The sequence below is a fragment of the Balaenoptera ricei genome, chromosome 1 (assembly GCF_028023285.1).
Source record: "Balaenoptera ricei isolate mBalRic1 chromosome 1, mBalRic1.hap2, whole genome shotgun sequence".
Classification (NCBI taxonomy): domain Eukaryota; kingdom Metazoa; phylum Chordata; class Mammalia; order Artiodactyla; family Balaenopteridae; genus Balaenoptera; species Balaenoptera ricei.
In genome coordinates, this window is record NC_082639.1 from 118,605,161 (window position 1) to 118,630,805 (window position 25,645).

General features: G+C 35.3%; 1 protein-coding gene across 1 annotated transcript in view; it reads left to right on the plus strand.

Annotated features, from left to right (window-relative positions):
* Positions 1–25,645, plus strand: part of ATF6 (activating transcription factor 6) — a 225,394-nt gene that overhangs the window by 82,940 nt on the left and 116,809 nt on the right. The window contains exons 13-14 of the mRNA XM_059935010.1: positions 4,980–5,047; positions 12,295–12,409. Of these exons, the coding sequence (XP_059790993.1) occupies positions 4,980–5,047; positions 12,295–12,409 (183 nt within the window). The remainder of the gene's footprint in view (positions 1–4,979; positions 5,048–12,294; positions 12,410–25,645) is intronic.

Here is a 25,645-nt window from a genome sequence, read left to right on the forward strand (position 1 = left end):
AATGACAGCTCTTATTTAGAACCTATTAAATTGGGCTTCTATCTTAATGTTGTTTACCACAAAGCACCATTTATAGTCTTTCTGTCATTCAACTATTTATTACTACTTCTGAAGCACTTAGACTGACACATTGCAAGCTCCCAGCAAATGTTACCTGTGGTAGTAATAATGAACCAGGTACTGTTCTAGACCCTGGGAATACAGTAGAGGGTATGATAAAATCCCTGCCTTCGTGGAACTTACATTCTAATGGGAAAGATAAACAATAAACAAGTAAAGTGAAATAAGTCATACAAAAAAAGACAAATACCATATGATCTCATTTACATGTGGAATCTTAAAAAAAAAAAAACAAACTCATGGATACAGAGAACAGATTGTGGGTGCCAGAGGTGGTGGGTGGAGGGTACAGACTTCCAGTTATGAAATAAAGAAGTCATGAGGATGTAGTTTACTGCATGATAACCATAGTTAATAATACTGTAGTGTATATTTGGAAGTTGCTAAGAGAGTAGATCTTTAAAGTTCTCATCATGAGGGAAAAAATTAAATTAAAAAATAAATAAACATACTAAAAATTAGAAGTTCTCTAAAGAAAAAGCAGGGTTGGAAGTTAGAGTTCGAATTGAGAGGTGAGTGGCTATTTTAGATTGGGTGGTTAGAGAATCCTTCTCTAAAGAGATTCCACATGAGTAAGTTATTGTCAAGGTAATTATTCCCAGCTGTTATAACATTTAGCCTCAAAATCTCAGTAGTTTAATGGAATAAAAATTTGTTTCTCACCCAGAGTTTGAGGTAGCTCTCTAGAACGGCTTTCCTCCAAGCAGTGACTGAGGAATCCAGGTTCTTCCACATTGTAGCCCAGCAACTTGAAATCCTTTGCTTTTAGCTTTGGGTGTTGGGGAAGAAAGTTTGGAAGATTATGCAGCATGCTTTAGGGATCAGGCCTGGACTTTAGTCAATGTTCAGTTGACTAAAACTCTGTCGCTTTTCCCAGCCTCCCTTGCAGAAGGTTAGGCAAATGTAGTCTTCCTATGTGCTTGGGATGAAGAAGGGGTTTGGTGAGAACATAGCTTTTGCCATAGGCAGAAAATGAAGGAGAAAATGTGAAGGTCTAGGAGAAAATCTGGAGAAACAGCTTCTAGACCAAGGGAATAGAAAGTATAGAGACCCTCAGGAGGAAACAGTTTGCATATTTGAGGAACATCAAGAAGTTGAATAAGGCTGGATTACAGTGACTAAGGGGAGAGTAGCCAAAGATGATGTCAGAAAGACAGAGGAGGCTAAATCATATCAAATCTCATATGCAATGGTGAGAACTTTGGTTTTCATCCTAGGTGTGAGAGGACAGCATTGAGAGGTTTGAGCAAGGCTGTGACTTGATCTGATTTATATTTTTAAAAGATTGCTCTAACTGCTACCCAGAGTAGACCACAGCAGGGAACGTGAGTGGATGTAGGGGAGACCAGTTAAGCCATTTCAGTAGTCTAGGTGAGAGATTATTGCGGCCCTTACTAGAGCGGTAGATTTGAAGGTGGAGGAAAGTACTTGAATGCCAAATATATTTTGGAAGTATAGATGATAGAAATTGCTGTTGTAAAATAAAAAGGAAACAGTGATAATTCCTATGCTATAGCTACTGGATGAATGATGATGCCATTTACTGAGACTGAGAGTAGGGGAGGAGTTGGAGGCAAGAAAAAATAGTTTTAGATATATTAAGTTTGAGATGGCTACTAGAAATTCAAGTGGAGAAGTCAGGTGGGCACTCAGATATCCAGGTCTGGAGTATAGGGGAGAGGTTAAGACTGGTAGTTTAATTTGGGATGATATCACCTAGAGAGAAGGTAAAAAGAAGAGAAAAGAGGTAAGGAACTGAACCCTGGAACAACTTCAACATTAGAGGCTGAAAGACAAGGAAAAATCAGCACTTGAGAAGGAAGAGGAGTGGCTGGCCAGTAGAATAGGAAAAAATGTAGGATAGTTGTATCCAAAAACCCAAGCAAAGAAAGTTTTTAAGGAAGAGGATGTGATTTACTGTTACAAAGGTTAAGAGATGTTGATTAAGATGAGGACTGGGAAATTACCATTGGATTTGATTATTAGAACTTGTTAGTGACTTTGATGAAGGTCATCTCATTGGAGTGGTGATGACAAAAGTCTGAGTGATGTGGGTTCAGGAAGTAAAAATAAAATGAGGAAATAGAGAAAATTGTTTCAGGATGATCCCCATTAATGGAAACAGAGAAATGGAGTAGCTGTAAGAATCAAGGAAGAGGTTTTATTTTGGGATGGGATATCTTTCACCAGGTTTACCTGTTTATCTACTAATGGAAATTCCTTAGCTATTTGATTATTTGGAGACTAAGTGGAAGCAGCACATGATAGGTTCCTAAGTACATTAAAAGTATGTTGAGAAACATGGACTTTTAACCATTAAGGGACTGTTTTCAACTTAAAATAATGAGGGTTAGTCTAAATGAGCTTAAGCTCTGACATTTGGGATTCCATGATTATCCAGTATGTGTTTCTCTGGTGCTCTCTGGCACTTTTGTTCACCTATTATGGCATCTTTATTGGTTGTTAGTACTTCATTACTAATGTCACAGTTACCTCAGAGTCCCAAAGCTGTTTACTGATGTTGGAATACAGTGTCCAGTCTGCCAAAGCCTACACGTTAGCTGCCTCCATGGCTGGAGGAAAAATGGACTCTGTTTCCCTTCTGCTTTCCAAATCTGGTACAAGTATATATTATTTGTAGAACCTAAATTATGTCTAGACCCTGGTAGCAAAAAAGTTTGGGTAATATAGTTTTCAGGCTTTCATCCCTTGTTATACAGGGGAAGAGCAAAAAGGGGGCAGGAAGAGATAATTGCCAGTAGAGAATTCCACACAGCTGGTAAAATGGGCTTTAAGAAAAATTAGATTAAAATTATTGGCCTAAATGAGTTTTTTGCCTTATATTTTGACAAATTAAGAAGTCATAACAATTCTAAATGTATAGGCTCCAAGTAACAAAGTTTCAAAAACATAATGCAAAAAAGTGACAGAACTAAAGGGAAAAACAGATAAATCTGCAACATAATTGGAGATTTTAACATCTTTCTCATTTCTATGTAAATGTCTGTCTCGCTTTTTTTTGCTGATTGTGACCTTTTGCTAAATCCACATAGCTAAAAATGCTGAAGTTCATGGCCACGTTTTCAGAAGTCCCTTTGTTTATTGGTGTAAATCTTGGATAGGTAAATGGCATATTCAGTTGCTGTTTGCCTGATGTCTCTGTAACTCAGCTTTCCTTAAAGCCTACCCACTCATTTCTGAGCGTAGAGAAAGAAGTCTGGCTTCTTTCAGACTTCTCTGCTAATTTCATGTGTGCCAGAGTAGCAAAATCATTTAAAATTCACCAGCTATTTAATCTGTTTATTTTAAATTTTATATTTATCCACTAGCTGTAGTTTAATTTTGGCTTGATTTACTACTTACTTGATAAGCATATCAATAAATACAGTATTTTATTATTTAAATGTATTTGTTTTTCTTTTCATTTTATCTGTGCTCTTTTTATTTTTGTTTAACACATTTTTAAACTTACTATATGTAAGACTGACATTAGATTTTCATAAAATTAGACCCCTGACTTGTTACAGAGCCAGAAATTGGAAGCCCTCTATTCATCCCTGCATATTGGTTCCATCTACCACCAAACAAAATTGTTCCCTCTTCTCTTCCCTTAACCCTTTGTATATTCTTCTATTTTAGCATCACATTATATCATTTCCACATATCTGTCTTCCCAGTTAAACTGCAAGCTTCTAGAGGGCGAAAGTCAAATGTTAAATTTTGTAGCACCAGTACATGTAGTAGGCACTCTATGAAAGTTTGATTGCTGAAGGAAGGATGGATGGATATAGTTATGAACAAATGCTAGTAATCTTATGATTAAACAGTTATTCAAGTCACTGTTTGACAGAGTAATAGTAAGGTCACTTCCTAACATAATAATTGGTAATGTGCTCTTGAACTCTGATACTCTTATAAAACTTTTGAAGATCAGCTTACAAAGCTGCTGGGGTATATAAGAAGGCATAGTGCAAAGCAGGTGCTATGTGGAAGACAGGTTTCCAGTGTCGTCTGTGTGGACCACTAATGGTTCCAGATTGGACTGTTCTCTGGCCAAGAATCATTGATGAGATCTCTTTAATGATGGATTAGTCCACAGGTGTATTTAAGCATGAAGAACTTTGTGTTTAACTCAGTAAACAATAGGATCTAGTTTCATTATGGACCTTTCATACTTCAGGAAATTTTCATTGGGAAAATAATTATTTTAGACAAATGTAAGTTGTTATATGTTCAGTAATAACTTGTATGACTTGGTCATAAAACTTGTGATACTTGGACTAAGTTTTTGGGCTATTTCTTTAATCTTTGTGGGAAGTGCCTTAAATGTCTTACTGTCTGTAAGACACATCTCTCAGCCCAGAATGTGACCAAAAGAGTTCTAATTTCTATATTGGTGTTTAGTTATGTGAACTTAATATGTCAGTATATTCATGAAAAAAACTTTATGGGGACTTCCCTTGTGGCACAGTGGTTAAGAATCTGCCTGCCAATGCAGGGCACACGGGTTCGATCCCTGCTCTGGGAAGATCCCATATGCTGTGGAGCAACTAAGCCCGTGCGCCACAACTAGTGAGCTTGTGCACCATAACTACTGAAGCCCGTGTGCCTAGAGCCTGTGCTCCGCAACAAGAGAAGCCACCGCAATGAGAAGCCCATGCACCGCAACGAAGAGTAGCCCCTGCTCGCTGCAACTAGAGAAAGCCTGCGTGCAGCAACGAAGACCCAAAGCAGCCAAAAAAAAACCAAAAAAAGTTTATGGATGCTTTAATGAAGTTTAGTAAATGTAGAATGAGTCAATATAGGAACCTTTTCATATAATTTCATTATATGACATCTAACCATTTTTTTTCTTTCAGGGTGCTCTGGAACAGGGCTCAAATTCTCAGCTCATGGCTGTCCAATACACAGAAACGACTAGTATCAGGTAAGAAAGTGTGGAAGCTCTTGGCTAAGGAATTTTATTATTTATTTATTTATTTATTTATTTGGCTGCTCCGGGTCTTAGTTGTGGCATGTGGGATCTTCGTTGCCGTGTGTGGCATCTTTAGTTGCGGCATGTGGGCTCTTAGTTGTGGCATGTGGGATGTAGTTCCCTGACCAGGGATCGAACCCGGGCCCCCTGCTTTGGGAGCGTGGAGTTTTAATCACTGGACCACCAGGGAGGTCCCAGGAATTTTAAATACCTAGGATTTCAGTAAAGTTGAAATACACACTTCTCTTCCATCTTAAACTTGTTCTCATCATTATCTTGTAGAAATAGATAATTCAGATATATGCAGAAACTAACAGTTCTCTGTAACCAGAATATTTCATTCACTTACTATGTGTATATTTAAAAATATATGTATATTATTTCTTCATTAGTTAAAAATGTTTTTAATCTCTGTACCTTCCTCTTAAATTTGCTGTGAACCTGAAACTGCTATTTAAAAAATAGTCTTTAAAAAATGTTTTAAAGTGAATTATAGTTGACCTTGCTTATTCATGTATTCTGTATTTATGAATCCACTTACTTGCAAAAATTTATTTGTACCCCCAAAATCAATACTGAAAGTGCTTTCATGGTCATTTGCATTCCCAAAAGTTTAACAAAGCAATACTTTGCCTTCCTGTTTCAGCTCTCATACTGTAAACAGTTGTCCTTTTTGAGGTCTATTTAGTGCCGTAGTTTTCACATTTTATGATTTTTGCTTGTGAATTCTTCCTTTAAAATGGCCCCCAAGCATAGTACTGAAGTGCTGCCTAGTGTTCATAAGCTTGAGAAAGCTGTATTGTGCCATGTGGAGAAAATACACATGTTAAGTAAGCTTCATTCATGCATGAGTTATAGTGCTATTGACTCTGAGTTCAGTGTTAATGAGTGAACAGCATTTGTTAAAGAAAGTGTCTTTAAATAGAAACACATAAAAAAGATTCAATATTGATCAGTTGATAAAAATGCTGTAACTGAGATAGCCTCATCCACCAGAGGGCAGACAGCAGAAGCAAGAAGAACTACAATCCTGCAGCCTGTGGAACAAAAACCACATTCATAGACAGATAGACAAGATGAAAAGGCAGAGGGCTATGTACCAGATGAAGGAACAAGGTAAAACCCCAGAAAAACAACTAAATGAAGTGGAGATAGGCAACCGTCCAGAAAAAGAACTCAGAATAATGATAGTGAAGATGATCCAGGACCTCGGAAAAGGAATGGAGGCAAAGATGGAGAAGATGAAAGAAGTGTTTAACAAAGACCTAGAAGAATTAAAGAACAAATAAACAGAGATGAAAAATACAATAACTGAAATGAAAACTACACTAGAAGGAATCAATAGCAGAATAACTGAGGCAGAAGAACAGATAAGTGACCTGGAAGACATAATGGTGGAATTCACTGCTGCGGAACAGAATAAAGAAAAAAGGATGAAAAAGAATGAAGACAGCCTAAGAGACCTCTGGGATAACATTAAACGCAACATCATTCACATTATAGGGGTCCCAGAAGGAGAAGAGAGAGAGAAAGGACCCGAGAAAATATTTGAAGAGATTGTAGTCGAAAACTTCCCTAACATGGGAAAGGAAATAGCCACCCAAGTCCAGGAAGTGTAGCGAGTCCCATACAGGATAAACCTAAGGAGAAACACGCTGAGACACATAGTAATCAAATTTGCAAAAATTAAAGACAAAGAAAAATTATTGAAAACAGCAAGGGAAAAACGACAAATAACATGCAAGGGAACTCCCATAAGGTTAACAGCTGATTTCTCAGCAGAAACTCTACAAGCCAGAAGGGAGTGGCATGATATACTTAAAGTGATGGAAGGGAAGAACCTACAACCAAGATTACTCTACCCAGCAAGGATCTCATTCAGACTCGATGGAGAAATCAAAAGCTTTACAGACAAGCAAAAGCTAAGAGAATTCAGCACCACCAAACCAGCTCTACAACAAATGCTAAAGGAATTTATCTAAGTGGGAAACAAGAGAAGAAAAGGACCTACAAAGGCAAACCCCAATGGTCATAGGAACATACATATCGATAATTACCTTAAACGTGAATGGATTAAATGCTCCAACCAAAAGACACAGCCTTGCTGAATGGATACAAAAACAAGACCCATATATGTGCTGTCTACAAGAGACCCACTTCAGACCTAGGGAAACATACAGACTGAAAGTGAGGGGATGGAAAAAGATATTCCATGCAAATGGAAATCAAAAGAAAGCTGGAGTAGCAATACTCATATCAGATAAAATAGACTTTAAAATAAAGAATGTTATAAGAGACAAGGAAGGACATTACATAATGATCAAGGGATCAATCCAAGAAGAAGATATAACAATTATAAATATATATGCACCCAACATAGGAGCACCTCAATACATAAGGCAACTGCTAACAGCTCTAAAAGAGGAAATCAACAGCAACACACAAATAGTGGGGGACTTTAACACCTCACTTACACCAATGGACAGATCATCCAAAATGAAAATAAATAAGGAAACAGAAGCTTTAAATGACACAATAGACCAGATAGACTTAATTGATATTTATAGGACATTTCATGCAAAAACAGCAGGTTACACTTTCTTCTCAAGTGCGCACGGAACATTCTTCAGGATAGATCACATCTTGCGTCACAAATCAAGCATCAGTAAATTTAAGAAAATTGAAATCATATCAAGCATCTTTTCTGACCACAACACTATAAGATTAGAAATGAATTACAGGGAAAAAAATGTAAAAAGCACAAACACATGGAGGCTAAACAATATGTTACTAAATAACCAAGAGATCACTGAAGAAATCAAAGAGGAAATCAAAAAATACCTAGAGACAAATGACAATGAAAACACGACGATCCAAAACCTATGGGATGAAGCAAAAGCAGTTCTGAGAGGGAAGCTTATAGCTATACAAGCCTACCCCAAGAAACAAGAAAAATCTCAAGTAAACAATCTAACCTTACACCTAAAGGAACTAGAGAAAGAAGAACAAACAAAACCCAAAGTTAGCAGAAGGAAAGAAATAAAGATCAGAGCAGAAATAAATGAAATAGAAACAAAGAAAACAATAGCAAAGATCAATAAAACTAAAAGCTGGTTCTTTGAGAAGATAAACAAAATGGATAAACCATTAGCCAGACTCATCAAGAAAAAGAGGGAGAGGACTCAAATCAATAAAATTAGAAATGAAAAAGGAGAAGTTACAACAGACACCGCAGAAATACAAAGCATCCTAAGAGACTACTACAAGCAACTCTATGCCAATAAAATGGACAACCTGGAAGAAATGGACAAATTCTTAGAAAGGTATAACCTTCTAAGACTGAACCAGGAAGAAATAGAAAATATGAACAGACCAATCACAAGTAATGAAATTGAAACTGTGATTAAAAATCTTGCAACAAACAAAAGTCCAGGACCAGATGGCTTCACAGGAGAATTCTATCAAACATTTAGAGAAGAGCTAACACCCATCCTTCTCAAACTCTTCCAAAAAATTGCAGAGGAAGGAACACTCCCAAACTCATTCTATGAGGCCACCATCACCCTGATACCAAAACCAGACAAAGACACTACAAAAAAAGAAAATTACAGACCAATATCACTGATGAATATAGATGCAAAGATCCTCAACAAAATACTAGCTAACAATCCAACAACACATTAAAAGGATCATACACCACGATCAAGTGGGATTTCTCCCAGGGATGCAAGGATTCTTCAAAATATGCAAATCAATCAATGTGATACACCATATTAACAAACTGAAGAATAAAAACCATATGATCCTCTCAATAGATGCAGAAAAAGCTTTTGACAAAATTCAACACCCATTTATGATAAAAACTCTCCAGAAAGTGGGCATAGAGGGAACCTACCTCAACATAATAAAGGCCATATACGACAAACCCACAACAAACATCATTCTCAATGGTGAAAAACTGAAAGCATTTCCTCTAACATCAGGAACGGGACAAGGATGTCCACTCTCACCACTATTATTCAACATAGTTTTGGAAGTCCTAGTCACGGCAATCAGAGAAGAAAAAGAAGTAAAAGGAATACAAATTGGAAGAGAAGTAAAACTGTCAGTGTTTGCAGATGACATGATACTATACATAGAGAATCCTAAAGATGCCACCAGAAAACTACTAGAGCTAATCAATGAATTTGGTAAAGTTGCAGGATACAAAATTAATGCACAGAAATCTCTTGCATTCTTATACACTAATGATGAAAAATCTGAAAGAGAAATTAAGGAAACACTCCCATTTACAATTGCAACAAAAAGAATAAAATACCTAGGAATAAACCTACCTAGGGAGAGAAAAGACCTGTATGCAGAAAACTATAAGACACTGATAAAAGAAATTAAAGATGATACAAAGAGATGGAGAGATATACCATGTTCTTGGATTGGAAGAATCAACATTGTGAAAATGACTCTACCACCCAACGCAATCTACAGATTCAATGCAATCCCTATCAAATTACCAATGGCATTTTTTACAGAACTAGAACAAAAAATCTTAAAATTTGTATGGAGACACGAAAGACCCCGAAGAGCCAAAGCGGTCTTGAGGGAAAATACGGAGCTGGAGGAATCAGACTCCCTGACTTCAGACTATACTACAAAGCTACAGTAATCAAGACAATATGGTACTGGCACAAAAACAGAAATATAGATCAATGGAACAGGATAGAAAGCCCAGAGATAAACCCATGCACCTATGGTCAACTAATCTATGACAAAGGTGGCAAGGATATACAATGGAGAAAAGACAGTCTCTTCAATAAGTGGTGTTGGGAAAACTGGACAGCTACATGTAAAAGAATGAAATTAGAACACTCCCTAACACCATACACAAAAATAAACTCAAAATGGATTAGAGACCTAAATGTAAGACCGGACACTATAAAACTCTTAGAGGAAAACATAGGAAGAACACTCTTTGACATAAATCACAGCAAGATCTTTTTTGATCCACCCCCTAGAGTAATGGAAATAAAAACAAAAATAAACAAATGGAACCTAATGAAACTTAAAAGCTTTTGCACAGCAAAGGAAACCATAAACAAGACAAAAAGACAACCCTCAGAATGGGAGAAAATATTTGCAAACGAATCAATGTACAAGGGACTAATCTCCAAAATATATAAACAGCTCATGCAGCTCAATATTAAAGAAACAAACAACCCAATCCAAAAATGGGCAGAAGACCTAAATAGACATTTCTCCAAAGAAGACATACAGATGGCCAAGAAGCACATGAAAAGCTGCTCAACATCACTAATTATTAGAGAAATGCAAATCAAAACTACAATGAGGTATCACCTCACACCAGTTAGAATGGGCATCATCAAAAAATCTGCAAACAAGAAATGCTGGAGAGGGTGTGGAGAAAAGGGAACCCTCTTGCACTGTTGGTGGGAATGTAAATTGATACAGCCACTATGGAGAACAGTATGGAGGTTCCTTAAGAAACTAAAAATAGAATTACCATATGACCCAGCAATCCCAATACTGGGCATATACCCAGAGAAAACCGTAATGCAAAAAGATACATGCACCCCAATCTTCATTGCAGCACTATTTACAATAGCCAGGTCATGGAAGCAACCTAAATGCCCATCGACAGACAAATGGATAAAGAAGATTTGGTACATATATACAATGGAATATTACTCAGCCATAAAAAGGAACGAAATTGGGTCATTTGTTGAGACGTGGATGGCTCTAGAAACTGTCATACAGTGTGAAGGAAGTCAGAAAGAGAAAAACAAATATCGTATAGTAACGCATATATGTGGAGCCAGAAAAATGGTACAGATGAACCAGTTTGCAGGGCAGAAATTGAGACACAGATGTAGAGAACAAACATGTGAACACAAAGCGGGGAAAGCGGCGTGGGGGTGGGGGTGTGATGAATTGGGCAATTGGGATTGACATGTATACACTGATGTGTATAAAATTGATGACTAATAAGAACCTGCTGTATAAAAAAAAAAATTTAAAAAAATTCAGGGAAAAAAAGATGCTGTAACTAAGCGTTCACAGGAACCTAACCTGTATTTCCCTTAGGAGAATGGTTCAGTGTTTGCTAATTCAGTGTTTGCACTGACTTTATAGGGCTATAACTACCATAAATAATAAGAATTGACTGTATATTCAAAATATTATAGTCAGAGATGGCCTCTTGAGCACGTGAAATTATTTCAAAGGAAGTTCTTATGACTCAGTTATAATTTCCTTTTAGGTCAATCTTGCCCTCCTTTTAAGTTAATAAAAGTTTGATTGAAGACATAAAAGAACATATAGGAAAGAAATATATATGATTTTTCTTTTTGAAGAAAAATGAAGTATTTGTTTTTAACTCTAACTTTTGGGTGTTGGCCTATTGTGCTAAACAATAAAAGACCCTGAAAACCTTATTAAGAACTATATTAATATCATTTGAGTATATCTTTGGGGATAAGATGTGCTTTGAGGTATTATAGTTTTAGTTATAATTTTACCAAGGCACTGACATGGTACTTTTAATATCTATGGCTAGCAATTGTTGAGCGACTCCCATGGAAGAGGACGCATGCTTGGTACTAACATCTCTGACCCCAGTAACAGCCCTGAAAGGTTTATGTGGTTACCCTCATTTTATTGATGAGGAAACTGAGGTTCCTCAGAGATTGATTTCCCCAAGAATACCCAGTTGAGAGGTGGAGCAGGAGTTCAGAGCCAGGTCTATTTGTTTCCAAATCCAAAGTGCTTTTCACCTTTCACACAGCCTCATAGACAAGTGCGCCTTCACAGATTTGACAGAATGGTGAAAAATAACTTTTCCTCAGACTTAATTTTTGTTACCAAAATTTTAAAATCATGCAAACCAATGCAGAAATCTATTTTCTGGTACTTCTGTTTTTTTTACATGCTTTGCAATGCACTTGACTGGTACATTTTAGAGCCTTGATACAGAAATGAGAGTTTTGGCTTTAGTGAATTGGATCTTACAAATATCCCGAACTTGAGCTTTTCAAAATGTTACTATAAAAATTACTGCCAAAATGCTACTAATATTTTGGTTGAGAGAGATTCTTATAATTCAGATGTTACCTTAGAATGGGAAGCATTTTTGAGAGGATAGAAATGTATTAGTTAAAGAACACTTTGCCATTTTCTTACTTCAGCAGGAACTCAGGGAGTGAGCTACAGGTATATTATGCTTCACCCAGAAGTTATCAAGACTTTTTTGAAGCCATCCGCAGAAGGGGAGACACGTTTTATGTTGTGTCGTTTCGAAGGGTAAGTTCACTTTGAAAGAATAAAAGAAATATTTTTGAATACCTGCTATATACGAGGCACTGAGCTGAATGCTGTGGAAGATAAAAAGATATGAGAGATAGGAAGCAATATAAAATAAATTGTATGAGTGGAACAGTCTAAGTGCTATAATACAAGCTTGATTTTGAGCTGTTCAGGGTTATGAAGAGGAACGTGGAGTTGATATCAGTCAGGCAATATTTAGAAAATATAAGCTGCTTATTGATTTTTATTCTTTGTTATCCCTATAGCCATATTGTTTGTTTATAACCAACAGAGAAGTAAAAACATAAAAATGTCTTGTCAGGCTATGTTCCTGAGACTTTCTATCCCTCTTTTCTCTGTCCTTCATCAAGCATTTACTCTTGTTAGTGAAGAATGTGTAAGATAATCAGTTAGCTTATACAAAAGTAAATGTTTATATGAGCACTTTTGAATGTTACAAATGTGAGACTAAATGGGGAAAAAATGCATAGCTTACTTTCATTCCATCTGCTTTTCCTCTAAAATGAAAATACATTCTGCCTAGAGTTGCCATATGAATATCTCGGTTACAGTGCTGTATGTTAATCCAGTAACACATGAATGAATTAGAATTCCTTGGTAGTTTGTATCCTAGGTTTTTCTTTTTCTTTGTCTTTTTTTTTAAAGAATGTAGAGAGTGTATGATTGAAATAAGCATATGCTAACAATAAACGATTCATTCTCTGATTATTGTCACCACTCACTGTCACTGAAATTCTCAGTTAACTCAATGCTTTTCCTAAGGTATAAATATCTAGCAGCTCAGAATTTTGGACCAGAGAACTTTGACACTTGAAGATTAGGGAAACCAAACATTTCATGTGTTTTTAGTTATTAATCAAATATGTTAGGAGATTTGGAATACTATAGTGATGGTATCTCATGATTTCTGCCTTTTCTCAAAAATTTCCTGTGTTCAGCCTGTTCTCTCAGACACAGTTGGTATATTTCTATACTGTGCCAGCCTCCAAGTTCATTTTCAGCAGCAAGGGGGCAGCTGAGAACAGGGTTTCAGCAAGGCTCCAACTGTATTGGCTGACCAGAACTTAGTATAAGCTTTGGGTTGACACAATCATGTTTAAAGTTGGCGGGGGGTTGGGGGGGGGGGAGTAAACTTTTTAAGACGGGATCCAGCACTATGAAGAAGAGACTTGATAGATGTTAAAATGAATGTGTTGAAGTATATGTTATGGAAGTTACCACAAAAGAATATTTTTAACACTGAAATAGCTGAATACATTTTCTTAGGTTTGGGATAATTTCTCTATTATTTGATGAAAACAGTACAATATATATTAAAAGTAGCAATTGTCCAGCCACAGATTGACCTCATGACTAGTAACATTTTTCTAGGGAAGAGAACAAGTATTTGTTATGAAGAAAATTATCCTAGCCTTAAAGGGACTGTATTTTTACAAAGGAAGATGAATGGTGTTCTTTTTTTAAATAAATGCATTGCGTTTCTTGCATTTGTAAAAGCTACTTCTCATTAGTTTGCTGTGAAAAGTGCTACTAGAAAATTATTTATCACCCTCCCTCCAATCCTTTGATGTTGTAGAAGAAACAGTCTCATGTTTAAGAAAACTGTTAGGACTCTCTTTCACATTCTGTTTGAGTTTTTCATTTCCTAATTACTGATTTATCATATCTTAGTGTTTTATATCAAGGTAAAGTGAGGATAAGCATGAACTTAACTAGATAACAGTAGTTAGAGAGAGACAGCATCCTTTTTCACTTTTTCTTTCTTGCTTTATTTTAACAGTAGGGATAAGGAAGTTAATTTTATCATCATGACTATAAATTGTGTCATTGGACAGGAATTTGATTCTTAAATACTGGATTGTTCTTTTCTTGCTAAAATGAAAATGAAAGACATAATGATCTCATGCTTAGTTTTTTTTTCATTTTTCCATATAAAATATTCTAACAGTTTCATCAAAAAGGTAAGTGGCATCATTTCTTGTGTAGAAAGATGTAGACTTTTTCTTTCATTTAGGCTCTTAATTTCATTGACAGAAGTTACTGTAATTGATGCTGTGCAGTTACATTAGAAATTAAGAAATATAGGGATTCTCATGCCTCATGCTTCTTTTGCTTAGTATAAACCAGACTTAACAGAGCCAATAAGCAAACCATGTGGTTTTATTGTATAATTGGACATGTGTTTAACAAAATATTTTAATATCTAAAAAAGTAGATGTAGCTATTGACTGTTTAGTATACCATTATTTAATAAACCAACTCTTATGCTTCATAGCTTGGAACGTACACTTGTCCTCATGGAGAATTGGAATAGTGGCTTGTTGTCATTCCTGATTCAACAGCAGCTTCAGTAATTCCATTTTAGTCTTTTTCACACGTTGCTCATTCAGACTCCCCAAGCAGAAAGAGGATCTGATTATATATATAGTTGGGTAGAATTGCTGTGATAACCTTGGCTCATGATCCGTGGTCCATTCTTTTGTGACCAGGGAAATAGGGTTGATTTCATTAAATGTATTCTCTTGCTTTGTAAGCCAGCAGCTATGCAGAAGGAACAGCCTGGGCCACTCTTCTGAGAAAATGATTGTGGTGGGCCCTTATAGCTTCATAAACTGTTTATTAATGCTACACAACACCTGCTTTAAAAAAAAGTTCTTTCTTGTATTGGTCCCTAGTTGTTTGATCTAAAAGGCTTGTCTTCTCATCTGTATCATAAGCCTCTGAAAGGCAGGAAGTGCCACGTGCTTTTTTATTACCACTCCTGACACTCAGCACAATGCTAGCCACTCGGTGCTTATTAAACAGGACAATTTTAAGTATGATTCACTAAGAGAAGTCACAGTGATGGAAGTTCACTGTTTTCCATAATCATTTAAAGGGTATATTTACATGTTTTGCTTGGAGAAATTTAAATCTATTTTACTGATCTAAGAAGTAACAAACAGTGCTGAAGTCCAGCAGAAAGTTCAGTTAGAGATGACCTGTCTTTTCTTTATTTATGGTTGTACTAGCCAGAGATGCATCAGCTTTGCGCTTGTTTCTGAATCTAAGCTTTAGAGCTAAAAAAAAATCACCTTGGTGAAATGTTTGACTGTGAAATGTTTAATAGTCAATAGGGAGAACTTTGAGGTACTTGCATCCTCGTTTTTTAATATTTGGCTGAATCATTTGGGAGTGGATTGTTGTTAGACCTCACTGCTTTCTTTTGTGGAGAAGGGATGGTGTCTAGTATCTCTACAGATTCAAGCAGCATGAGCCAGAAACTTGAAACTTTGGACAAAGAATAGGAAAGATGCTAATTAATGCAGAAAGGTTGACTGGTGATGTTATTGGTTCAAAAGGTTTGCCAAAGGTTTATTCTCATGGAAGGCCATAAAAGAGTTTCACAGAATGGCAATGATATTTTCTAAATTAATGCCTAGATTAATACCTAATACATGCTTGGAAGAATGGCATATTTTCTTAATGTATATTATTTATTTCTTGGAAATTTTTGTTTAGTATATATAACTTTATATAAGATCTTCAGAGGCAAGAGGAATTTCCTTAGAAATCAAAGGAAATTAGTTTATAAAGTCTACTTCAAAAGGATACAGCTCCTGTTGTTTTGGAACTTCACAACTTGAGTGTGCACATGGATCTTGGAGTTTGGCCATTTTCTTATCTCTGCTTTCATGGCCTTTTAGCCAGATTCTTTCTCTGGCTGGAAAAAAAAATGTGACTAAATGAGTTTGGAAAGATACTTGCATTAAAAAAAGCCTTATCTTAGAAGACTTTTTAAAGACTTTTTGAAAAACCTTCTTTTAGAGGGCTTTTTCTAAATAATTGTTAGCTTACTTTGAGATTTACTCTTATCCAGGTCTTAAGCATATTGTAAAAAATAGAACAGAGTTGTCTGAGGATCCACTTAACCTGAGTTTACTTAATGATTTCATCAGTAACATTATATATCCATTTTCTCTTTCATTTATATACAAATACGGACACCTTTAATGTATACGGCCATTATAGTTTACAAACCCCTTTCACATATATCATCTTGTTAGTTCCTTACATATAATAAAGTAAGTATTCCTAGTCCTGTTTTACAGATGGAAAAATTGAGGCACAGAGAGGGTAAGTAGCTTCTCTAAGGACACAAAAATGGTAAGCAGTAGAACTAGGGCAATAATTGAAGTGTTCTAATTTAATACAATGATTTTTTTTTCCTTTACATTCTGGTGCTGCATTTTAGATTGCAGAATATTTAAATAGCAAAATTACTCTGTTCCTCCGAAGCCAACCATGTTTTGTTGCCAAATCTGCTGGACAGTTTTGCTGGAGTTATTGAATAACAATTAAAATTTTTTGTTTGTTAATTACCTGATTGTAGATTAAGTGCTTTATTAGGTTACACTTTGATAATAGTAAAGAATAACTTAATGGTCTGAAAGGTTATAGTATAGCTTCAGATTTCAAACAAAGAGAATAGAATAAATAGGCTTTGAGAGTTTCTAGTTTCTTTTTAAAACATTTGAGGGAAAAAAATCTTTTCTGTGTCTTAAAAAGGAAGTACTTTAGCCAAAATAGACAGTATTTTAATGATTGGTACCCTAGAACTTCTCATAGAGAAGAGTGGTTTTTATGCATGTGTAAATGCATTTTATTATGCATTCTCTATATGGCATGCCGGATTCTTGAGATCAGAAACTTTTGATCTCAAGCTCCTTGTTAAATATGAGTTACTGTTGTGTGGTTTTAGGGGATTTAGTCATTTGTTCCTTGGCTCTGTAACAGATTCCTAGCTAACATTAGAAAAAAAACAACAACCTGTTATTTGGATTTTTCAATTGCATACTGTAATATAACTTGTTTTATGTTTGAAAAATGATTGTTCAACAGTCTGTGTAACTAGACTTGTAAGTAGAATAGCCATGGGCACAAAGAACTTATAACTCATGAATAATTTGAAGTCTTCAAAATTCTCAGGATAGTGGGCAAGTCCATCTGAGTCAGGAAAATTTTCCAACTGTTCGTTATTCTTGTGCTCTATTTAATAGTCTTTATTTTATAATGTGTTTTTCATATGCATTTGTTTAAGCTCCTTTTTTAGGTTGCATGCTTTCTCTGGGCAGGGATAAAGTCTATTCCTTCTGTTTTGTCTTTCTACAAGGTCTGTTGCAATGTACATCAGACTGTGCAGAGCAAGTCCTAAATAAATGTTAGGGCTCAAAGTGCTGTTTATTTGTGCCTTTTTACCTTATTTTTTATGTCCTACTGTTCAAAAGATTAGTAGAGATGGAGTTTGCAGAGACAAAGAAGGAAATTTTTCTCAATGAATGTTTAAAATTACTTTTGTATATTGAATACCATGAAAAAATTTAAAATATATGGTCTACTTTGATGTGGACAAACTTTTAGCTATAGAATAGAATGACTTCTAAAGAAAGACATCTAAAGTTACCCTGATTCTTCAGGTAGGATTTAATAATTGATAGTTTAAAGTTTTGATAGTTTCCTTCTCATAAAATTTCAGATTTTTCATAATGAGGGAAGAAAACATTTCCTGAAAGCAAAACTGCATTCTAAGAAAAGATATTTCTTCACATTATAAATATGTGAGGGAAAATGTTTTTTAAATAATTCATAGATACAGGCCTTAGTGACTTGCATTCTAGCCCCAATTGTGTCGCTTACTATTTGACTTTGGGCAAATCACTTGTCTCTCCTATCTTCAGTTTCCTGATCTGTAAAATGATAAAGTTAGAGCAGATTTACATTTTCCTTTTAGCTCTAGAAATTTATAGTATTCTTCTAACTCTTTGTGTGTGTGTGTGTGTAGGTATATGTGTGTATATATGTTTCTGTGTGTGAACACTGTCCTCTTAGAAATCTATAGTATTGTGTTAAAACTCGTTAAAGTTACTAGAGTGACTCTCAGTCAGTTGGAGTTGCAACATTTTAAGGGTTTTGAAAAACAACCATAACAAAAACAAAATGTCGAGTTACAAGGTAGACCTATAAATTAATGAGTTTGATTTTTTAATAGGTGGTGGTCTTGTAATTTATTTAATAATGATCTTTTTAGCGCTTATAATATGCCAGTCTTTAATCCTGAGGTAGGTACGATTATTGTCCTCATTTTACAGATGAGGAGCCTAAGGCACAGAGAGGTTAATTAATTTGTCCAATGTGACATAGTTTGGAAGTGACCGAGCCAGAATTTAACTGAGAGTCTGGCTCCAGAGTCTGTGTTTCTGGCCACTTGCCTATATTGCCTTTCTAGCACTTTTATGTCCAAATGCTGCCTTATCCTTCAGAATATTCAACTTGGAATTTAATTTCACTGATCTGTCTGTTCAAAACATCATTTGAGTTGCTTTAGGTTCATTTTCCAAAGAGGGCAAAACCAAAGATAAAGCCCAGTGGAAAAAAATACCAAGAACCATGCTACGCAGAGTAATAGTGTAGGAGGAATAAGAGCTACCAGGGAAACACAGAGGAAATGATTAGAGATATAGAAGGAGAATTGGAATAATGCTACAGATGAAAGGGGAAAAAAATCAACTTTATTTTATTTTAAAACATGGAAGTCAAGGAAGAAGAGTTCAAAAAGGAGGTGGTCAGCAGTATTGGGTGTCACAGAGCTCACTGAGAATGAGAAATGAGAAAAGCCCATTTGGCCTATATAAACATGGAAATCGTTGGTGACTTGAGATTACAGTTATGGTAGAGTAATCAGAACAGAATCCAGATTAGAGGCTAAGAGAGATTGTGAAGGAAATAAAGTGGTGGGCTTGGTAAATTTGGCATTGAAGGGAAGGGGAAATAGCCTGGAGACAGGTAAAGGGAAGAGAACCCTTTGTGTAAGGTGTTTGTGTTTGTGCGTGTGTGCGTGTGTTTAAGGATAGGAGGGCTATAAAGGTAAAGTATGAAGTAAAGAGAGACTATTGTGGTTAATTTATATGCATATAAATGTAAGAATGGAGTGCATATTTTATTTTTGACAGATGTTTTAAAGGAAAATAAACATGTCAATGTTTGTTCCTCATCTGTATTAATGTTTTTCTATTTAAATCAGAACATGGAGAAAGTTAAAGAAAAATTTTTGTTTATTTGCAGTAGGACTATAAAAAATAAAAGAGAATGTGGAATTAAAACCAGATTTCTAAAAAATAAAATCATATTTAAAGTATTCCTTGAGACATCAAAAGTCTTCTAAATCTTAAATAAGGAGCTGGCTTTTAATAATGGTAAAATGTTTTTAAAATATAAAAGTTGATAGAACTATTTCTAATTTAATTAATACATAGATGGTCTTGGAGTTTTTCCTCATATAAAGTCAGAAAACTAGCAAAGTAGACTGTTAAATCATTTTATGTTTAAATAAAATTTGATGTAAGCTTTTTGATAATGTCACAAAACTTAAACATGGAGCAAGCAATTACTATAGTTAGGAAAAGTTGATGATTTATCATCTGACTCAGGAGTAAGATCTGAAATGCTTGTGTCCTCCCCTCCCCCATATGTAGTGATTTCTTTTTCTGGACTCTGATTTGTTTAACTTTGACCCCATCAGCAAATCTGAACACTGACACTTAGTTGGTTTTTCTTGAAAGATCCTAAGGCTCTAATAGGTGTGTGGTATTTATTTCAAGGCATTGATGCTAATCTAGAAAGAGTCTGTTATGGATGGGCTTTGAGGAATTTTCCAATTCCTAGTATAGGAATCACACTGGAAGCCAGCAGGATGGACGATTAGCTGAGACCAGGAGTGTGGTATATGTCTAACTAAATAATTAAGCAACTGTTTGCTTAATGTCTGTTTCCCTTGCCAGGCCTTAAGCACCCTGAGGGCAAGAACCATCTCTATCTTAGTCATCATGCTATCCCTAGTATCCAGCATAGTACCAGGCATCTATCAGGTATTCAGTAAATATTGAATGAATGAATGAACAAACTGGATACCAAATCCATCAGTTTGACATGCCATATTCTAAATTAGTTTATACCATCACCATGATGTGATAGACAATTTGTGACAGACCAGCTTCCTAACTACTTTTATCAGGGCCATCTATGTCTCATGGTAAATCTAGAAATCAGTCTTTGAAAATTAGTAAATTTAAATGCATTTTGTACAGCACAGGGAATATAACCAATATTTTATAATAACTTTAAATGGAATATAATCTATAAAAATATTAAATCACTATGTTGTACACTTGAAACTAATATAACATTGTAAATCAACTATTCTTCAATTAAAAAAATAAATAAACGCATTTTTAAAAGTTTAGGTACCATGTTGCATGAGGGAACTGTATACCCAGTAAGATCTTCTCTGTGTTTCAGAGTTGAAACACTGAGCCTGGTAGTACGTGGATACAGAAGATTTTTTTCAATTAGGGTGTTAAACAGACTGTAGTGCCATTTTAAGCACTGGAATTAATAAGCCACAGACTGAATAAACTCCATATGTATAGAGACCCATCTATAATGTGTGTCTTTGGTGTCCTAGAAGGATGGGATGATATTAGCATTTTTATCTCCTGCACAGTGTTTAATTTTAATATGTAAGGTGTTCAAGAAAAGCTTGTCAAACGAATCTCCCATAACCTATATTTCAAATAATTTAGAGTCATCTATGTCTGATTATAATACACCTAGAAATAAATCTTAAAACTAAAATACATCATACAGAATAAAAGGCCTCTGTTATTCAGTTTAAGTTTTATAGCTATTTTTCTTCTCGTTCCATTTGTTATTGAATAGAAATTCAATAAGTTTTATTCTGTTAAGTATGAATCTGCCTTGGGAGGGGGTGTCAAATGTTTAATTTGAAGTTCCTTAAAGAGACTGGTTGCTTTCTTCCTCTTAAATGTGCTTTGAATTAGTAGCTTTCGGATATCTATTCGGGTGGAGGTACAAGCATTACAAAGAGAATGATATATAGTCAAAAAATAATTTTTCCTTGGCTTTGGAATGAAAAAATGTCTAACTCAGAGTTTTGCAGTCAGACATTTATCTGATCAGATATTTATCCACTCATCTTCTATATAATTGACTCTGATCTCCAGGCTTCTATTTTGCCTAAAAAAATCAGGCTTCAGACTCAACTGAGTAATAAGAAAGTAGAGGTCCTTAGACTGATGTAGATCAGTGGTTTTCAAACTTTTTGGTTTCAGAACTCCTTATATTTTCCAAAACACTTCAAAGAAATATTAGTGAGAAGAGTGGCATGGTTTTATATTTTTATGAATCTCTTTAATATCTGGCTTAGTAGAAGCCAGCTGGATTCTTATATGTGCTTCTGCATTAGTCATTTCCTTTTAGTTGAAATATATGAAGAAAATCTGACCTCACACAGATAATGTAGTTGGATAAGGAAGGAATATTTTTAAAGCCTTTTCAGATAATTGTGGGTATTCTTCTTTGATGCTACACCAAAATTCAACAAGAGATAGTTTCTTAAAGGGTAGTTGCAGTGTAGAAGCCAAATCTGAGAACTTTTAGCACTCTGATGCATTAAAATCTATTGGTCATATGTATAGCTGATTCACTTTGTTATAAAGCAGAAAGTAACACACCATTGTAAAGCAATTATACTCCAGTAAAGATGTTAAAAAAAAAAAAAACCTATTGGTTTATCTTGCACTTTGAGTGGATCTCTTCTCCATGCATGATTTTGTAACATCACACTTTGGTCAGTTGGAAAAAATTGGCTCACTGAGACATGGAGATCTTCTAAATGTTGACATGGTTTATTATACAATATTTTAAAAATCACATTGTTTAATACCACCACAAGTCTTATCTGAAAAGTCTTTAATATTAGGAAGCTGTTAAGTTCATGGTAGCAGATGCAGGTTTTTCAGAATTCTTGTTTTTGTTTGAAGACTCCAATTTTGTCACTGTTGAAAAGATTGTCAGTTGTTTTCCTTCAAGTGGCAGCTTCCTCTAATTCATTTGTCTATCAAATACCCAAGTCAAAATAACTATAATTTGTCTATCTGACATTCTTTAAAGTAAAAGTGGTGTTACATTAAAAAGTAGCTAGGGAGCTCCCCGGTGGCCTAGTGGTTAGGAATCCAGGCTTTCACTGCCATGGCCCAGGTCTGTCCCTGGTTGGGGAACTGAGATCCTGCAAGCCGCACAGCACGGCCAAAAAACAAAACAAAACAAAAAACTTTGAGATGCAGCAGAAGTGTATTTCCTATTTTGTCACAGAATATTAAAAAGAAGTCTACTCAAGGGTCAAGATTTAATAAAATTAATGATTTTTATATCCTTAAACTGACTTTGTGTCTGTGTGTGTGTGTTCATGTGTGTGTGTATCTGAACATGAGGTGATGAATAATACAGTGAACTCTAATACAGTTTGGTACTACTGTCTTGATTCAGGCTAAGGTATCAGAATTGATTTTGTACCATCAGTGTAAATATCAACACAGTTGTTCTAGGATAAGTGATGAGATTCAAAAACATTATTCAACACTGAATATTTTAGTACTGCTTGTGTTTGTTGCCAAACATTCCCATATAAGATCTTTGTTCCTGATTACTTGGTGCTCATACTCAGTGAATACAAACAAAACATCCAGTCTGTAGGTTCTTTCATTTATAAAACAAAAGCACAATTCTGTATTGGAAATATTAATTCAGTCTTCATATTTTCAGCTAATCTTTAATTTGATGGGTTATTATATGATTAGAAAGTAGCAGTGCCATGATTTCTTTTACTGACTTTTCATCCAGCAGGCACTGAGCAAGGCCAACTATCCAAGACTTTATTAGTCTCTCAGGTAAATGTACTTTGTCAGCATTTACCATGTAAGATATTTCAGTGGTCTTTAAACTCTACATGATTGGTCTCAGAATAACACTGGAACTTAACTGACACCCTAATAGTATTTGAAATGTTCTGTTGCATCAGAGACAATAAGATAGATTATTGACACCTGTAACGCAAGAGGAAGATAGCTTTCAGCATATGGTCATTTCTTATTAACAGTTTCAACCAGTTTCTTGGTAGATTCTGCCTTTCCATGAGTCACAGAATTCTCTAGTACGTTAGTTTTATCTTTTTCAGCATCTGAGTTGTAGACAGTATGGCTGAGGGTTAAGGAAGCAAATCTTTTGGTTTTCTATTCAAGTATAGTTGATTTACAATATTATATTGGTTTCAGATGTATAGCATAGTGATTTAGTATTTTTGCAGATTATACTCCATTATAGGTTATTATGAAACAATGGCTATAATTCCATCTGCTATACAGTATATCCTTATTGCTTATCTATATTATACGTAGTAGTTTATCTATGTTAATCCCATACCCCTAATTTGTCCCTCCCCTCTTCCTTTTCCCCTTTGGTAGCCACAAGTTTGTCTTCTTTATCTGTGAATCTGTTCCTGTTTTGTGTATACATTCACTAGTATTATTTTTTAGATTCCACATATTTCTGATATCATACAGTATTTGTCTTTCTCTGACTTATTTCACTAAGCATAATATTCTCTAAGTCCATCCACTTTGCTACAAATGGTAGTATTTCTTTTTTTTATGGCTGAGTAATATTCCACTGTTTGTGTGTGTGTGTGTGTGTGTGTGTGTGTGTGTGTGTGTGTGTATTTATCTCATGTCTTCTTTATCCAGTCAACTGTTGATGGGCACTTGGGTTGCTTCCATGTCTTGGCTATCGTAAATAGTGCTGTTGTGAACATTGGGGGTGCATATATCTTTTCAAATTAGTGTTTTCGTTTTTTCCAGATATATACCCAGGAGTGGAATTGCTGGATCATATAGTAGTTCTATTTTTAGTTTTTTCAGGAATCCCCATACTGTTTTCTATAGTGGCTGCACCGATTTACATTCGCAGCAGTGTACAGGGTTCCCTTGTCTTCACATCCTCTACAGCAATTTGTTATTTGTAGACTTTTTTATGATAGCCTTTCTGACAGGTGTGAGGTTATATCTCATTGTTGTTTTGATTCGCATTTCTCTAATAATTAATGATGTTGAGCATCTTTTCATGTGCCTCTTCGCCATCTGTATGTCTATTTTGGAAAAATGTCTATTCAGGTCTTCTGCCCATTTTTTGATTGGATTGTTTTGTTTGTGTTTTTTTTTTTTTTTGATATTGAGTTGTATGAGTTGTTTGTATATTTTGGATATTAACCCCTTGTCAGTCGCATTGTTGGCAAATATTTTCTCCCATTCTGTAGGCTGTCTTTTCATTTTGTCAGTGGTTTCCTTTGCTGTGTAAAAGCTTTTAAATTTAATTAGGTCCCATTTGTTTATTTTTGCTTTTATTTCTTTTGCCTTAGGAGACGGATCCAAGAAAATAGTGCTATGATTTATCTCAAAGAGTGTTTCATATATGTTTTCTTCTAGGAGTTTTATGGTTTCTAGTCTTACATTTAGGTCTTTAAACCATTTTGAGTTTATTTTTGTATATGATATGAAGGAATGTCCTAATCTCATTGCTTCACATGTGGCTGTCCAGTTTTCCCAGCACCACTTGTTGAAGAGACTCTCTTTTCTCCATAGTATATTCTTGCCTCCTTTACCATAGATTCATTGACCATAGGTGTGTGGGTTTATTTCTGGGCTCTCTATTGTGTTCCCTTGATCTATGAGTCTGTTTTTGTGCCAATATCATGCTGTTTTGATTACTGTAGCTTTGTAATATAGTCTGAAGTTTGGGAGGGTTATACCTCCAGCTTTGTTCCTTTTTTCTCAAGATTGCTCTGGCAATTTAGGGTCTTCTGTGATTCCATATAAATTTTAGGATTATTTATTCTAGTTCTGTGAAGAATGTCCTGGATATTTTGATAGGAATTGCATTAAATCTGTAGATTGCTTTAGGTAGTATGGCCATTTTAACAATATAAATTAATCCAAGAACATGGACTATCTTTCCACTTCCTTGTATTATCTTCAGATTCCTTCATCAGTGTTTTTTTTTTTTTTTTTAATATTTATTTATTTGGCTGTGCCAGGTCTTAGTTGCAGCATGCGAGATCTCCGTTGCCACATGCGGGACCTTCAGTTGTGTCATGTGGGATCTTTTAGTTGAGGCATGTGGGATCTAGTTCTCTAACCAGGGATCAAACCCGGGCCCCCTGCATTGGGAGCGTGGAATCTTAGCCACTGGACCACCAGAGAAGTCCTCATCAGTGTTTTATAGTTTTCAGAGTATAGGGCTTTCACCTCTTTGCTTAAGTTTATT